At 38.1% G+C, this 17598-nt stretch overlaps 1 protein-coding gene across 2 annotated transcripts in view; it reads right to left on the bottom strand.

The window, feature by feature from the left end:
* Window positions 1-17598, bottom strand: part of FRMPD2 (FERM and PDZ domain containing 2) — a 52184-nt gene that overhangs the window by 16150 nt on the left and 18436 nt on the right. Inside the window, exons 16-29 of one of the 2 annotated variants that reach the window (XM_063163595.1) lie at window positions 17044-17151; window positions 16808-16924; window positions 16108-16340; window positions 15448-15552; window positions 14397-14490; window positions 13848-13933; window positions 13513-13660; window positions 12367-12581; window positions 11445-11543; window positions 9895-10259; window positions 7153-7339; window positions 6107-6265; window positions 5290-5464; window positions 227-313 (exon numbers count right to left, since the gene is read on the bottom strand). In XM_063163595.1, coding sequence (XP_063019665.1) covers window positions 227-313; window positions 5290-5464; window positions 6107-6265; window positions 7153-7339; window positions 9895-10259; window positions 11445-11543; window positions 12367-12581; window positions 13513-13660; window positions 13848-13933; window positions 14397-14490; window positions 15448-15552; window positions 16108-16340; window positions 16808-16924; window positions 17044-17151 — 2178 coding nt within the window. Of the gene's footprint in view, window positions 1-226; window positions 314-5289; window positions 5465-6106; window positions 6266-7152; window positions 7439-9894; window positions 10260-11444; window positions 11544-12366; window positions 12582-13512; window positions 13661-13847; window positions 13934-14396; window positions 14491-15447; window positions 15553-16107; window positions 16341-16807; window positions 16925-17043; window positions 17152-17598 lie in introns of both variants that reach the window. The other variant, XM_063163596.1, reaches the window with a different exon arrangement.

The following is a 17598-nucleotide window of genomic DNA, read 5'->3' as shown; positions in this document are numbered from 1 at the left end:
TTACCTCCTCGTGAGCAGGTTCCAAAACAAGCTTTAAGAACTGCATCCTACAGAGACACCAGATGGAGAGCAGTAATGTATAAATGTTCTCTGAAACTCTGAGGGAGGCAGGATTTTTTATGAAGAGTAATCTTTCCCAGGTGATGCTATTATCACCTATAAACTTACTTTTCTTTCAAAGAACGCAATTTTACTAATCCTAATTGAAAAATGCAAAGTTCCTTACCATGTTGATGCAGCAGATGCTGTTCCTGGGAGTTCAGGTTTTCATTTGACAAAGAAATATTGGCTTTCTCTGTTTCAGCTGGTGGCCCTAAAAACAAACACATATGTTTGCTCTGACAGGCCTCCTGCTAAACTTCATGTACCCATGGAATGCAAACTCTGTGCTTAGGTTATTAAACGAAGCATCAATATCCAATATTTATGCTATACGAAGCAGTGTGAGACCACTGCATTATGAAGTTTGCTGATTTGCACAGATATATAAACATTTCAGTCATGAATTGCAGAGCTACTGCATCTTAGCCATTGTTATTTTAAAAATTGTAACAGCAATCAGGGGCCAGACTGAGTCACACATGTGGCAATGATCAGGCAGATGAAGGAACACTCCCACCTCTATCAGCCCCCCCAGTTTTGTGGTTTTGCTTTATCATATTCTGATCTTAGCTGTCTTCCACAAAGTACTCTTAATGTGTGAATTATTGAAAATAATTAATGTCCTGTAATTTAAAAAAGCTACCTTTTGCAATTGCAATTTTAGTATGTGTTCTTGTAACTAAACCTATAAAAATGAAGGCTCGCTTTCTTAATAACAAATTATTACGGATTTATCAATAAATCTATGAGTGATGATAGCAAATGGAACACCAAATGCAAAATTAGTATAGGTTTTTTAATGCACCTATAAAATGGAAGAATCATAGAATCATAGAGCAGTTTGGGTTTAAAAGGACCTTAAAAATCATCTAGTTTCCACCCTCTGCCATGAGCAGGGACACCTTTCACTAGACCAGGTTACTGAAAGCCCCATCCAGCCTGGACCTGAAGATTTTCAAGGATGAGGTGTCCACAACTTCCCTGGACAACCTGATCCAGTGTCACACCAGCATCACAGTAAAGAATTTCTCTCTACTATCTAATCTAAACCTGCCCTCTTTCAGTTTGATGCCATTCCCCCTTGTCTTATCACTACATGCCTTTGTCAGAAGTCCCTCTGCAGTACCCTTTAGGAACTGGAAGGAGCTGTAAGGTCTCCCCAGCATCATCTCTTGTCCAGGCTGAACAACTCCAACTCTCCCAGCCTGTCTTCACAGGAGAGGTGCTCCAGCCCTCTGACCATCTTTATGGCCTCCCCTTTAAATTGCTCCAACAGGTCCATGTGCATCCTATGCTGGGGACTGCAGAGCTGCATGCAGCACTCCAGGTGGGGTCTCACAAAGCAGTGGGACACAGTCCCCTACCTCAACCTGATGGCCACACTGCCTTTGGTACAGCCCAGGTTATGATTTCTGGGCTGTGATTGCACATTGCTCAGTCATGTTTAGCTTTTCATCAACCAACACCCTCAAGTCCTTCTCAGGGCTGCTCTCAGTCTGTTCTCTGCCCAAGTGTTTATGTTTGGGATTGCTCTGACCCACGTACAGGACCTGACACATCTTGTTTTATAGGAGAGGCAGGTAACTGTGCATTCATAATGCTATAAGAGGTGGAGCAGGTCTCATTACCTATTTGAAGGTGTCTTGAGAAATCTTGGAATCTGCAAAGCTCACACAAGGCTGTGTAAGCAAAGTCCTACCAGGCCACACATTTGCTGTGCTTGAGTTCTATCGTATTAACTGAGGGTACACATAACTTTATCCATATCTTGTAGAAAATTGCTTCAGTTTATAGAAACAGACACATGGCTACATGTCTAAGGAAATCTGTCACTAACTTGACTTGGAATAAGTTCTTCAGGTAACCGTATGGCAGTATTCAGATCAGTGTAGGCATGTGAATAATTGTGGTCCAGAGTTACTTTTTGAAGTCATGTTTGCATGATTTTAAAAAAACTCAAAAACCACTGAGATATCCAGTCAGGTAAATGAAACTGGGGTTAGGTCTGACTTAATGCTGCAGCCCAAAGTGCATTTGAAAGTATTACATGCGTAACTAACACCCTTTGTATGTGCTGACCTAGATGTGATTCCTTCCCTTCCACCTGAGGGTGCAAGTGCAGCCTGTGCTTGCTCAGACTCCTTAGGCTGCTGGAGCAATTCTGGTCAAATCTTTGTGGCTCAGATGATTGCTGAAGTTTTGTATCAGTTAGAGTATTAAATATCTCCCCTTATAGGAATGCTTTTATTTTAACTAACAGATATTAGTGCTGCCGGCTGATTTTATATACTTCATTAATAACAGTTTAAAAAAGTGGTCTAGATGATGAAGTAGTGGCTCATATTAAATAGTGGCTCAAGAAGTGCTGGAAAACTTCGTATAGAATAGTTTCAGTCAAAACAGATCTTGAAATATGACCACATAAAATTCCTATTTAATAACACATTTTTTTAAAAAAGAAACTGAATATGTATTAAATTACTTTTTTACAGAGAGCTATACATTTTATTTCTGTCTTTAAACAGCTACCAAATTTTCTTCAAACTCCTAAAATGGCCATAACAGAAATACTGAATGGCAAGTTACAATTTGTTAATAAGTTTTCAATACCTTATGCTTTTTTCAAAATCAGCAAGTTTTGAACTAAAACCCAAAAATGTTAGCCTTACTTACTATTTTCCTGCTCTATAGGAACCACTGGATTGCCATTTCTGGGGGCAGAAAAAGTGAAATATATGAGCCATTAAGCACTGCATGCTTTGTAAAGCACATATGAAAATTATTTTTAGAAATGCAATTATCTAAATTGTAGTTGTCCTTCTACAATTTTGTTAGTGGTACTGTTCTAAAGAGAATTTATGTCAGTATATGAAAATATTTGACTGTAGTGAAACATTTTATTAAAATGTGTTGGGGAAAAAAATAAGCATGTTAAATCACCTGGCTCAGTACAGAGCTGCTTTTTGGTCCATTTTGAATTCAGCTTTGGTTACCCCCTGTATAAAGTGGGAATGCTCTTTTGTAAGTTTTTTTACCCTATTTCTGTTTAGCTCCTGAGTTTGTAAATTCTGACAATCAGGAGGTGCTGCTACTAACTTGTTGTACAGAAAGATGTATAAGGAGGCAGCAATTTCTTCTTCTGTTAGATAAGCACAAGTTAATAAAACAGTAATAGAAGTTTGAACTATGTTAAGGCAGCTGTGACAGCCATTCTGTCACAGGCTCTGGTTACATAACTCAGTTACTCACATGCTTTGAGTTAATATTTTACTGTTCCTCTGGGATCTTTGGAAGCTATTTCTGCATCAGTCCAGGACCTGAGCTGGTGTGAAACTGTGGAACACAATGAATCAAAATGCAGCCATGAACTGATGAGAAAAATCCTTTACAGCCAATTATTGTTCAGGTCTGGAAAGACTTTCTGGTCATGCTGCAGGTTAAATGCTGAATTTTTAGTACCTTTATAAAATGTTTTATCTGTTGGAATTATCTCAGAATTTCTGATCAGAAATAGTTTCTTCCTTGTAGTTGTGAATCTGAGACTATAAAGGGAAAGTTCACACTAGTGATGGAAATACAAAGATTTTCCCTAGAGAACAAGACATATGAAAATGATGCTCAGCCTCAGTTAAAGGCTTCACATTTGGTTTTGGATGATGAAATTTGAAGAGTTCTCATTTGTCTTGTGTGAGTCTACTTGTACTTGCAGTGTCAGTTTTAATTACAAGGAGTTAAGATGTCTTATGAATGTTATTTATCAGGTTGCAACATTCAGACCTTTGAGATAAAGCATTTTTTAGTTTTGTGTGGTTTGACTTGTTGATGTAAAATTTAGAAAATTTAGCTTCAGCATGAGGATGAGGTATGCTCAGATTTACCTTGTGGCTTTGATTTGAACATTCTGGGTGGCAGCTTCACACACTCTCACTGCATCATCCAGGCTAATGCCCTCAGTGCACAGTCCACAGATGTAAACAATCTGATCTCGTGGCTGCAAACTGCCTTCCACACTGGCAGGAGAGCCAGGCACTATGTCTAGCACATAAATACCTTGTAATGTGCTTCCAGCTCCTCCTGTCAGCTTCAAGCCTAGAATAATGCAGAGAAAGCATCTTTTGTGGCAGAGTGTTTAGAATTTCACTGTCAGTGACTGAAAGTGGAACAAATGTGAGTCACTGAAAGATAGGCTGAAGAAATCACTGACATTATAAATAACAGTCTTGCCCCAGTAAAATGGGATTTATAAGCTTGACTGAAAGAGTGAAATGCCATTAGATGTTAAAAAAGTATGGAAAAACTTAAATGGTGGTGTCCATCTCTGTGTTTCACTGCTGTCCTAGTGCTTTATTTCCCCTGATGTTCAATAGTCATTGCAATAGGACACTGAGCTGCATAGCAGCAGCTCCCTCGTTACCTGCACATTTACATACCTTGCAGTCTTCAGAGTGCCATGGGAAAGGAGGCCTACAATAGCTGAGAGGGACCTACACAGTGCAAACTACACTCAAAGAATCTCTGAAATAACTAGTTCCTACCTAGAAACAGGATGCTGTACATGAGCACATATAGCCATACTGCTTCCTGAGGCTACAGTTTTATCTGTGTGCAGTACTCATAACATGCTACAGAAATATCAAGGTACTCACATTGTGGGGATTTCTTTTATCATTTGTATTGTTTGTAGATAAAGCCTTGTGTCTGTGGTGAATCAAGGATTCAAGTGGAGATTCTTTGAATAGCAAAGTGTAGTCTCAACCTATGGCTCATCCTTCTTAAACTTTACCTTTTCTTCAATTTTTTTCTTTTCCTCCAAATAGATCTTTATGTGTCTCTGCAGGTAGTAGACATTATTATCCAACCATCCAAAACTTATGTGTATAAGTAACATAAAAATATGGTACTGGAAATCTGCCAGAAACTTCAGTTAATGGGATGATAATGCAAAGATCATTTTTCCAGATACCTTCATTAGTCTAACAAGAGATATTAGTCTTCCCTCTTAGATGTTGCCCACAAAAAGCTCTCATTCCTTGGTCATGGGTGATGATGAAGAGCATAAAGGTGTCAAGGTCAGTTTGGATCGTACTGATCCAAGAGCACGTTTGGTTATGATTATCTTGTCATTCCTATGATTATCTCATGCTGTCATTCCTGTCCAAAATAGCAAATGCAGCATTTAGTACACACCTAGCTGTCCATCAGCACCCTTTGTGAGAGTAATTTCAGGAATGTCCTCTGGCCTAACTGAGGGACGTGGGTCACTGTCAGCACGGCCAACCACAAGGTGCAGATCTGGAGGAGAGCTTTGCAGTAAAGTCAGGACTTCATTGCATGGCAAAGATGTGACATCAATTCCATTCACCTAAGTGACAAACCAGTAAAATCATGTCATACATCTCATTGATCATCGTTTACTTCTTCCTCTACTCTGAATTTTGCATATGAACTTAAATTAGTTTTCAGTTCATTTTTATTGCTTTGCTGTGATATTTAATGTCAATACATTTAACAATTAAGATTGCAATAATATTTCTTTTTTGAACTTTTATTTTTCTGAATGCAGAGCTTTAATAAAAATAGCTTTTTTTCCCATTGAAACTCAAGATCTTGTTGCAAAAAACAAGGGAGAAGGTCTTATGCAAAAAATTGAACATGAACCGGGCTGAAAAAAGGTTTTGTTATTACATTACAAAGGACACAATTCCTACATCCTTTGTGTGTCACGTATCACGTTATTACATTAATTCAGTTTGTATAATTTCATTGGGAAGGCATTTAATGTCTCACTTGTCTTGAATGCTCCTAGTTTCATTTTATTTGCCTCATCATACAATCTATTCAGTCTGAGATTTATCCAACTGAGGTCAGCAGAATTAGATTTATTATATTATTTATTTACATACCTAAATATGTGATAAATGGGTGATACTAAACAAAGAATGCCAATGATGACATTGATCTGTAAATATTTTCTTCTCTGCATAAACTCAAAAAATTACTGTACCATAATGATTCTGTCTCCCCTTCTCAATCTTCCATCAGAAAGGGCAGGATCATTCAAGATTTCATCAACATACAGGCAGGTGTCGATTTTGTTAAGAACTACAGAGAATCCATAACCATTGTTCTCTGACTTTGTCAAAGTCACAAAGATCTCCATTTCCTGTTAAAACAAGCACAGTTTTTTTGATCTAGGCTTTTATGTTGCTTCAGTAACATATTCCATAATTTTTATATGCAGGTAGGAATCAGATCCTCAGATGGTACAAGAGTATGTAAAAGGTGTTCTGCCATATCCCAGAATTGTGGAGGTTCATGTTGATTGACTTATAGGGCCTAGTAAAGCAGAGAATGCCACCAAGATCTGGAATTAGGCATTTGGAATGTGTAAAGAACGGCTTGGAGGCCTCTGAGCTGACAAGCATTGTGATAGCAGGGTGCAAGATCACTGTTGTTACTGCTATTGCTGTCCCACTGAAGGAAATGCCTGGAGCTAAATTTTGTCCACAGTCCTCTCAAATTAGTAGGAATTCAGAGCTCATTAGTGTCATAGGAATGCAAGATGTTCAGCATTTGGCAGCACTGAGCCTTATATTTTGAATAGCAATTAGCACAAGAATCATACTTTCTTATCAGGACATTACAGCAATATCACTGTAACAAAGTGATTTTCTGCATGGCCTTGAAACATGGCAGAAAAAATCCAAGTAGCTGACTCCAATTAATTTTAGAAGCTACTAGACAGCTTTTAGGTCTTTGTACACTGAGAATAATAATGCAGAATTTTGGAAAGTTGGAGAAATAGTAAGATGTCAAGAAAAAAGAAATAGCCTTAAGGCAAATGGTTAAGAATTCTGGAGAGCTGGGCATAGTGAGAGGTCTGCTTTATTTGAAGATTGCGACTATTCAGGAAAGTAAAAAAAGAAAAAAAAGTCATGTGAAAATAGCATAGAAAATGGGTTAAAATTATTGTTTGAGACTGAAACATTCTTAAAATTGTTTATTTTCCCTTGTATTCTACCAGTCAGTCATTTGGTGCCCATCACATACCTGAATGCACTCTTCATTTTCTTCCTTCTCTTCCTCAGGTTCCTCCAAGTCTTCCCATTCATTGTCACTATCATGTGTCTCTCTGGCAGGCAGGGATGGTGATGAGGGACCACAAACACGTGGCTGTGGGGTTGCAGAGACTGTCTTGGAGCTTCCTCCTCGTGGAAGGGAGGTCACAGACATTGAGCTGACAGTGAGATACTCTTCATCAATAGGGGTTAGAGAGAGAGTTTCAGGCATACATTTTGTGTTCAATAGGTCATCATGACTCTTATTAAATACGTGGCTGGAAAATAAAAAGATTGCAGTGCTGGGGTTTTCCTCCATATGCTTTATTAGATGGCCACTGAAAAGTCTACTGTTTATGCATTACCTTATTTTCATTTTAACTGAATTACTAGTTTTGGTGTTGAATTGCTCTCTGAATCCTCCAATGGTAGTACAAAAGCAAATAAGTAATCAATATTTTGCAAAGCTGCTTGAAAGATTAAAAAGCTTCCATTATTTACCTTTGCAAAATCTTGCGCTCCTAATTTTTTTAAGGCATTAATTAGTACTTCGGTTGCTTCTCAAAAAGAATAATTGGACAAAGCCCAGACCATTAATTATTTAATCTTCCATAAACAAATTAATTAACTTTTCTGGTAAGCAGTATGGACATTAAAATACCCCTACAATTTTTATGTTTCCTTTCTGGGAAAAGGAATGCCCACCACATTTCTGGCTTCTACAGGTCTTTCCTGGGTAATTGGGCACAGACCAGAAACATGAAATATGAAGTGGTTCCTGTTTCTTCTTAAAAAGAAGTCCATACTCCTCTTTATAAGCTTGCCTTTATTCTTATGCTTAACTTGAAGCATATGAGTTGTCTGAAAACCACCAATGGACTTATTAAATTAATTGAATTAAAATTATTATTGATTCTGTTCCACTATATTGCAGACAAAGTATTCAGCACTTCTGATGTTCAAGCCCAAACTGTAATCACAAATGCTGTGTTTAATAGTTTTGACTGTTCTCCTTCATGAGCCTGAGTAGACATCTCTGGCATTGTCTCCCAAAAATTTACCATTAAAGCTCATAAAAATGCTAGAAACACGTTTTTTTTTTTTAAAGTATGTTTTCTTCATATCAATCCTTATTGAAATATTGCTAAACATTCATTCATTTTAAAAACACCTAAAATGGCATATTCACATCTACGCTAGCCAGGATGTTTGCTCTTTGATAGAAGTGAACTGTCCATCGTCTCCTAAGCAAACATAGACAACTAAAATTAAAATAAATTCCATGTCCTGTATGAAATCACAGAAGATCTCTGTAAAACTCTTATCAGAAAATTTATACATTTGCATGAAATATTTTGAGTAATCTGGAGAAATTTCTTCATTAATCAAAAGGAAGTCCTTTATTAATGCCTATTTCCTTCTGGGGATTTTGTGTGGTTTTAGCTGGAAGGATTTAAATTGAGATTATATTTAAAATATTGTTTAAAATGCATGGCATCCTAAACTTCTCTGGCTTCCTTTTAAAAATGCAAAAGCTGATACTAGATGATACTGAAAATGTATCAAACAAAAACATTTATTTCAGAACTTCCTTTTTGGAAAGAATCCAAATTTTTTCCTGGAATTGGTATTTTCCCACAATAAACTTAGTTTCATTGAATCTGTATTATCGCTTGGCAAATATGTTTGCTGCAGACATATTTATGCTGATTTTACTCTCAGAAGTACAGAAGCAGAAAATTAAGCAGGAGCTTCATTCATGAATTGAGTGAAGCTTCTGGACTTTGCAAAGAGAAGCTAAAATTATGAGCTGCCACTCTGATCCCACTTGGCTTGCAGTGCCAGGTAGTGCTGTCATTTCCCAGAGACAACTGTCTGGGGCTGTGCTTGATGAGAGTCAAAAGTAACAAAATCATTTCAAGTGACTGTATGGGGAAATAAAAATTAGATTCTCAATAAAATTACTAAAGCTGTAAGTTAAAGGCCTCTAGAAGACATTCAATTTGTCTTTGTATCAATCCATTCTGTTCTGATAATTTCTACTTTTTTGCACTGGCAAAGATTATGAAAATGGAATGGATTGTCTCCTGTGTGACAGGGTCTGATATACTCAAAGGAGTGTAAAACGAGACTGAGTCCATTTGCACTATAATATACTGTATAACTCCTCTGGCTCGGGTTCTATTGGCTTCTGAAGGCCAGGAAACATAAAATAACCCTTTTTTTTTCTGTATTGGCTTCTGAAGGCCAGAAAACATAAAATAACCCTTTTTTCCCCTCCTTCATCACAGTTTCTCTTCTGAGGTGTTTTTATTTCCTATGAAAAAATTTGAAATTAGGAGATCGCACAATAAGAAAAAAATTTGGTGCCTATTTAAGTCAACTCTGAAAAAAAAATGAAAGAAAAAGATCATATAATCAATAAAAGTATTTGTTTCCTGTTGAGGTGCACAGGTATCTTTCCACTGATTTCAAATGGCAACCACCTTCAGCTGAGCAGCATAAATGATTACAATGGTGCAGAACTCTCAATGCAGACTTATGCAAAATTCTAATAAGATGACAGTAAATAGGGAAAGCAGATTAGGTGAGTCAGAATCAGATAATAAAACAAAATCTTTAGTAATCAGGAGTGATTAGAAGCAGAGAGCCCTGTACTTAAACCTAAGCAATTACCTTTCAAAGTCCTAAGAGTCAAAGGAAAGGCTGGAGAACAGATTTTGGTATTCCCTACCTTTTGGCCTGCCCAAACTCACATGGTGAGTAGCAGTTCTGCTTCACTTCCTCCTCTAGAGAGTGGAAGACTTCAGAACTGGAAGCTTCTTGATGAATCTTCCAAAGATGCTTATAGAAACTTTCTCTGGAATTTGGGAGTTTCTGTATGGGTTTCTCTTGAAACTCAGCTTCCTGCTCTTCGTAAGCTGAGCTGTCATCCTCAGGAGGCTCACTGAAATCTTCTCCCACTGGAGAATCAAGGCAGTCTTCGAGGTCTGGAGAGGTGCTACTTCCATCACTGGTAGACTGATCCATGCTGTTTCCTGCCCCTGTGCTGCCTGGCATTTCTGCCACAAAGTCCTTAATTGGAGATGGTGCTGGAGTCTATTAAAAAAACAGAAAAGTTAGTGTAACTCCTTTATAATCTCCCATCATTTTCCTTCAAGAGCAAAATATTTTGAAAAGGCAATATTAACGAGCTTCTGAATGGGAAAATACCAAATGGTAGCTGGGAGGAAGGAGAAAAAATAGAAGGTACTCTCTAACCAAATAATTATTTTGTCTTAGTGCTTACTTTTCACATTCTACAAGAATTCCAATCAAAACTACTCCACCAGATCACTTTTCCTAATGAGTTATTTGCTAGAGGTTATTTTTTAATGTGTCTGTTCATATCATGCCTCCATGTTGTGTCTATATTCTCTTCATTCCATGGAAGGAGTTTCCAGACTTGACTCCCATGCGACTGACTATAGAAATCAGCCAAGGCACGCTGTAGCAGAGGAGCAGGAGTCAGTTTGATATCTGGAGATGGTTGTGACTGTCACTTCTGTCTGCCTGTGGGTGCTATAAATCCTAGGGGGATGGCAACCATCAGTGGGCCATTCTGAATGGAGCAAGAGTAGTGCTAATGCATTTTCCTTATAAGAGTACTGTCCATGAGGTGTCTTCAAGAAGCAGGAGTAGTGATGCTAGCACATCTAATGGCTATATTTTAGTCTCTGCAGTGTCTATGGTTTGGGGGTATTTTTTGTTTGTTTCTGTTTTGGTTTTCCCCCTGCAGATTCTGCTAACTATCAATAAGAACCTGAAAAACCAGTTGAAACTATTATTAGTTATTATTATAACTATTAGCTATTATTATAACTATTAGTTATTATTATAACTTCATTAAGAGATAGTCTGGATAGGAAAAGTTCTTTATTTTCTTCTCACTTTGGGGAGTTAAAATAGCTGCATTTTAGAATATTTGTAGTTTCTGGCTGAGGATCTGGTAGAGCATTTTTAGAAGCCCCACTAGAAGACCTGCTTGGGTACGTGCTGTTTCACTCCAAAGATAGTACAGCAACTTAACTAGGATAAATATATTTAATGTCTGCCAGATTTGTATTATTTTGGTTGCTAAGAAACTATAAATTGAACTTCGCAGGCTGAGTTGAAACCAGGAAAGAAATGGAATTGAGGGCCTTGGAGAAAAGGGAAAGTTGCCTTGTTCAAGACTGGATAGAAAATGTAGTAGTGTCTTTGCAGGTTTACAGAAGCAAGTTTCTGTCAGAAGCTTTGCCTTACCAGGGCAATCGGCTCTATTTCTGGAAGAACACCTTTTGGTGGTCTGCAAAGTAGCAGTGTAACTTCTTGAGGAGCTCCTCTTAACAAGTGCAGGACATCCTAAACAGAAAGAAGAAATGTTATATTTCTGATGGGACAGAGTAAATCTTACCTGTCATTTTACCAACTGAGATGGAGAAAATTTGTATAGTGAATGCTATATTTCTCTCATACCAGAGGTATGAGGGCCAACATTCACCACTGAAGGATTGTCATACAAATGGACCATAGTTTATAGGTGAACATGTATCTAAAGTCAGTCCTATTTACAAACTTGCACTTTGCCGTCATGCACATAGATTTAGGTTGATTCATTTTCTTTTCTTGAAGAAAACAGAATTTTCAGGAAAATTCATTCAAACCACATGTGGTAGTAACATCTTTTGTTAATTATTTCAGCATAGCTCCCCAAACTGTTGTATTCCAACGAAGAAAAATAAATCCATTTAATTTGTTTACTGAGCATAGAATTTCTCATTCCAGGTTAAAAACTTACACAGGACTTACCAATCTTGGTAGAAATTTGAATCTGGGGCATTATATTTAGCATGACATTACAAAGCACAAATGACCACAGGGTAAAATTGTTCCAATCATGCATAAAAGCAACAAAGATTCCAACTAATTAACAACTGGTGTGCATCTAACAATAGAATTCATACATTAATGGTAGAAACTTAGAAATTAAATAGCAGATGAAATTCACTGTCAGAATTCATTTAGAACGGAAATTCTACGTAGGAGTTCTAGAGAAGAATCCTACACAGAAATCGGATTAATTGTATGCAAATTCTGCCTCCCTCTGGTGATAATTTAGTTTAAATGCATTGTCTTTATTAACCTGTTACCCAGATGGAGCCCCAATAATAACACTTCCTGCTACCTGATACAGGAGCCCTTTGAGAGGTTTCCCATTCACAGCTAAAATGACATCTCCAACTTCAATTTCTCCATTCTCTTCCGCTGGCTGCCCTGGAAACAGTCTTTTGATCCTGACAATAGCTCCTCCAAGGTGTTCACAAGCATGTCCTTCCATCTGCAGAACACTAAATCCAAGGCCTCCAGAATTCTTGGTTAATTTCACTTCAAATGTGTTATCTGCTCAAATCAGAGATTGGGAAAAAAGTGGGAACCATGGCATAGGTACCCCCTGAGGAGCCAATATAAACTATACTCTCAAAAGACTTTTTACCTGTGTGCTGCAGAGGTAGATCTACTAATAATAAAGTCAAAAGAAGGTTTGGGTGTTCCTTTATCTTATGTAAGTCTTTGAAATCTCACAGTCAGAATAGGGAGAACTGGAATCTATTCCACCATGTGCTCACAGTCTGGTACCAGCCCATAAAGGGAAAAGCTTTTTGTACCAACACAAAGAGATTCATATGCTATCTTTTTATGATATTCTTCTGTAAGTGTTGCATAGATTTTACTCTTCTGTAGTTAGTTTAGGCCTTTCCCAAACACCATGCTTGTAGCTGAATTCCAGTGGAGTAACTGCCCCATGGAAAAGTATGGTTCAGACTTGGTGCTTATGAGACAACCTTCAGTTAATGATACAGCATTTATTTGTTGGGTAAATTCTGTGTAAGTGATCTCTAAATCTTGTGCTTTTGAGAAATCAAGTGGTGAGTCTCCAGTTCCCTCCAGCTTCATCACTGTCAGAGCATCATCAGCTGTGCAGGTGAGGCTCTCCCTGGGGAACAGCCTGGCCACATCCACACAGCTGCTTCCTGCCCGAGACTGCTGTGGGGTACAGACAGTGTGTCCTTTGCCAGCCCAGTCTCACAAAGGCTGAGAGATACAGTAGTGATGACTTGGGTAAATTCAGCTATATCTAGCCTCTATAACTCCATGAACATTAGAAATATATTTTTCAGAATTGATTTTTGATTATGTCATTAATATTGAATATTATAATTCTATTCAGTGTATTTCCTTCCAACCCAAAGAAATTTCATAGAATTATTTTCATTCATTCCTTTCCTGTACATCGTAGGAACTCACCCTGAGTTCCTTCTTTATCACTTACCATCTGTCAAAAAGCAGCAGTCCTTGGTGCCATCTGTGAGGGATGTTGCCACAGAAACAACTGCACATTGGTCCTCCTTTCTGTCATTAGCAGTCTGACAAGGCTCTGTGAATTGGTAGTTTCCCCTTTCTAGAACCAGTCTGGCAATCTAAAACAGTGATAAACAGGTTCCAGTTACACAGGACACAGTGGGTCCTAAGCCTTTTTTCCTTTTCTGTTTAGAGGAATAGGGTTGGAGCAGAGGGAGGGATGGTTCTTTTGGCCAAGATTGGCTACTGTGCTTCATACCAGTTTAGTGTACTGTGTATCTTATTGATCTCTGCTCTTACACACACCTGGCCAGATTTCTTAAGGTGTTCCACAGCCTGTTTGTGGGTGATGCCACAGAGGCTGATGCCATCTACTTCCAGCAGACGATCACCTGAGGTAAAAAAAAAGAACATCCAGTTGCTTTGATGTTCAGGTTCAGAGGGTGTAAACCTTGAGGCTGCCCACGTTACAATAGGTCTTCTTTCTTACATGTGTCAAATTAATATTAATTCATAGGAAAGCAATACTGCTTGCTGCACAGCACTCTATAACCAGCAGCTCAATCATTCCAGGGTATTGTGTAAGTAAATGCAGTGGTAGCATCTGGTTAGCACAGTAACAATGATGTCAGAGTCACTAGCCTGATGTCAGCCACAGAAGGTAACTCTACAGTGTTGGTGTGAGGCTTCTGTTTTTTCAGTGGGATTCCTACATGTAGTACAGAGACAGGCTGAGGAATGATGGACCATATCTTACACTTTACAGTTGTAGCACCTCCAATCCCAAATGTGTTTCATTGTTCACACTAACAGTGAACTCACTGCAGCCCGGGGTTTTATTGCCAGATATGTTACCTATCTTTATTTGTCCATCCTTATCTGCTGGTCCCCTGGGAATAATTGACTTCACATATATCCCACCATGACGCACACTGGTGTTAATTCCACCCTGCAAAACATGCCCACAGATTAGAGTCTTCATATATTCTTCCTGTGGTAAACATCAAAGCAACTTACACATGCATTGCAAAGTAACTGCTACAGGAATTGCTTTCTTCTTTAAATACTGGGGAAAAGGGAAAGAGGATATTACTTCAAACCCCATTACTCTAAAACCTCATCTGGTTGTAATGTACTTCCATAGGCAGTAATCTTATTTTCTCGGGAAAATGCAATGTATTTCAATGTGACTACATAAAACTCTTTACTAAATGTTCATAAATTTCTCCCTATGCTCACATAAAATGGTCTTGCATATTTCAGTTATTCTCTAGCTCAGCTTCTAAGCTGTGCAATATCCTTTCTTCAATTACTAATCTTTTGGACAATATATTAAGCATGGATCTGAACTTGAGCACTCAGAGAAATTTCAGATTAACCTAAGAATCATGTTCTGTCCATCTACATCCCCTGGCCAAATTCAGATGAAAAAGATGGCCCTTAATTTCTTCTGCAGACAATGAAATGGCTGTTTCTTTACATTCCATTTCAGCAAGGACTGTAGAGACATCTCAGCCTGGAGGGGTAAATTCAAATTAAATAGCTAGGACAAGGACTTGTTATCCAAATGTGGCAGATATTTCTTCTCTAGTCCCCTCTGACCTTCTCTAGTCCTCCCTGACTAAACTCTGCTTTCAGTGGTAGGTTTTGTTGTCACATCAAGTCAGGACAAAAAGGGTTTGTACTGCCACGTGCTTTATGCCAGGACACTTCTTTCCCAGATGGTGTGGGTGAGAACCAGGCAATGAGCAGAGACAGTACTTCATGCATTCTGTGTCAATCAGTGGACACTTAGGTTCACAATGTGCCATGCTAACTGTTTCTGTTATCAGCCTATCTTCTCCTGTCTTTGTTCTCAGTCAGGTAACAATTTGACAGACAATTAAAGATTAACAGTGACACTTGCAGTCACACTGATTCCAAAAGTCCCATCTTCTTTAAGAAGCTCCACCGTGTAGACTTCCTTTGAGTTGGTTTCTGATGGAGATGATAAGTGGGAAGAATCAGCTGCCTGTCTCAAAAATAAAAACTTTAATGAGATTACAGCATCTTGGTTTAGAAAGAAAGGGGGGAGGGGAAGGAATTAAAAAAAATGAAGAGAGCATTTCCAGAAGATGTAAAAGGTTTGATCCTGCTGTCACTGTAAACCTGGAGCGATAGCATTTATATCTGATATTATTGGAAGCTTAAGTTAATGCTACTCAAAATGCAATCTGTCTAAATGCACATAACCTGAGTATATATAGGGAGGATGTCTAGAAGTAGGAAATTAGACATGGCATGTTCTGGGACTGGTTTGAAAACTTAAAAGACTGAAAGAATATAATCAAAATTGTGTCCCTCCACTGGAAAAGGAAGGAGAATTTTTAAAACATTTTGTAGAACAGTTTCCCCATTTATTCACATACTTTAGATATGTCCATCATTTTGACATTTCCAATGTAATTTATTTGAAGGTTTTCTATCTCCTTTCCTTCACAATGACTTTCCCTTCTACATGTATCTGGTATGTTGTGTGTTGTGTGCTGGGTGTAACATTACTGAGCAGCATCAAAATCTCAGTTACCTCTATATCCAGGCTATTAGCTGAAGGAGCTGGAATCCTAGGGCCCAATTTTGATGCTAAATTCCAAGGGAGAGTCTTCTCAAGTTCTGTATTTGTGTCCTGTTCTTTGGGGAGAGCTGTATGACAATCCTGAATCTTTTTTCTCCCACTGTCTACACAAGAGATCTCAGATCCACTAGTGCTGTTTCCTCTTGATAGATTCTTTTCTTCATTTAATCCTTCTTCATACATGTCTGTAAAGCCATACCAAAATAAAATATCGTTAAATGCAAGTAGCAAGTAAACTTGAAGAAAAATATTATTATAACCCAGCACAAGGGGACAAAGTAGCTACTTATTTCAACTGATTGTGAAATCAGATCTGTAAAATGAGTTAGTCAATGTAAAATGGAGCACTGCTATTGTAGATGTTCAGAAATGTGTTTGCTTCCTCACTGCAGAGGACTATGCCTCTCTGTCAGTGAAAGAAATGCCAAAATTCCTGTAGTCTTCAGTGAGGCAGCCCATAATAGATTTTTTCACACTGATGTAGCAGAGACATCACATGATACCTACCAGAAGTCAACTATTTTAGTGTATGGTTGTTCTAACTGGCAGTCAGTAGCAGGAATGTAGTACTACATCCCAGTGCCCATTAGAGATGAGTGTCCTGAGTTAACCATTAGCATCCCAGAGCCAGCAGAGGCCTTTGCCTTTATACCTTTGGGTTGAGAGATGATGAGCTCCACTTCATCAGGAGAGTTCTGTATGATTTTAACTGCAGTATTAAATGAAACACCCTCCAGACTGATATTATTCACAGAGATGAGTCGTCCTCCTTAAGAAAAAAAAGATAAAAGCAAGAGAAAGCACATCTAAATAAGGAAATAAATCCAGAGAAGCTAACTTTAAACTATGCAAGTATTTTAATTCTAATTAAAAAGTGCAGAAAATGACCTGGTTTGATATTTCCAGCTCTGTCTGCAGGTCCCCCAGGAATAATTGAAGCAATAAAGATACCGAGGTCTAATTTTCCTACATTTTCTCCTCCAATAATTACAAAACCTGCAAAAACGAGATAGCATGAGAATGCAAACACTGGCAGTATTAAAAAAGATGAATCTTAGGAGCACAAAAGGCTCTTACTCCAGTGGCATGCCTTTTGTACACAATCTGAAGGATGGGGAGCTTTGATTTACAGGGCATCAAGGTCTTGACTTGGGAGAGCTTTAAACTTACATTATAATTAAAGTGTGCTGGTGACTTTGATCACTACTTAGATATAATTTCCCAATAATAATGTTTTCCTGGCTCAGTACTTCTAGAGACTCTAACTACTGTATTTCATGAGTCATGAACTAGGTGGACCTGCAGCATTTAACACCTGCAGGAGGAAAATGGTATAAAAGCTCATGAGATAAATTTGAACATCATTCTACATCATGCAAACAGGAAACCTGAGGAGGGCCATGTAAGAGATCTAAGAAAATGAAATCTATTGTTCAGTAGTTC

This window comes from Melospiza melodia, chromosome 9 (assembly GCF_035770615.1).
Source record: "Melospiza melodia melodia isolate bMelMel2 chromosome 9, bMelMel2.pri, whole genome shotgun sequence".
NCBI classification, from domain to species: domain Eukaryota; kingdom Metazoa; phylum Chordata; class Aves; order Passeriformes; family Passerellidae; genus Melospiza; species Melospiza melodia.
The sequence above is the reverse complement of the archived record's forward strand: the minus strand, read 5'-3'. Positions and strand labels throughout refer to the sequence as shown.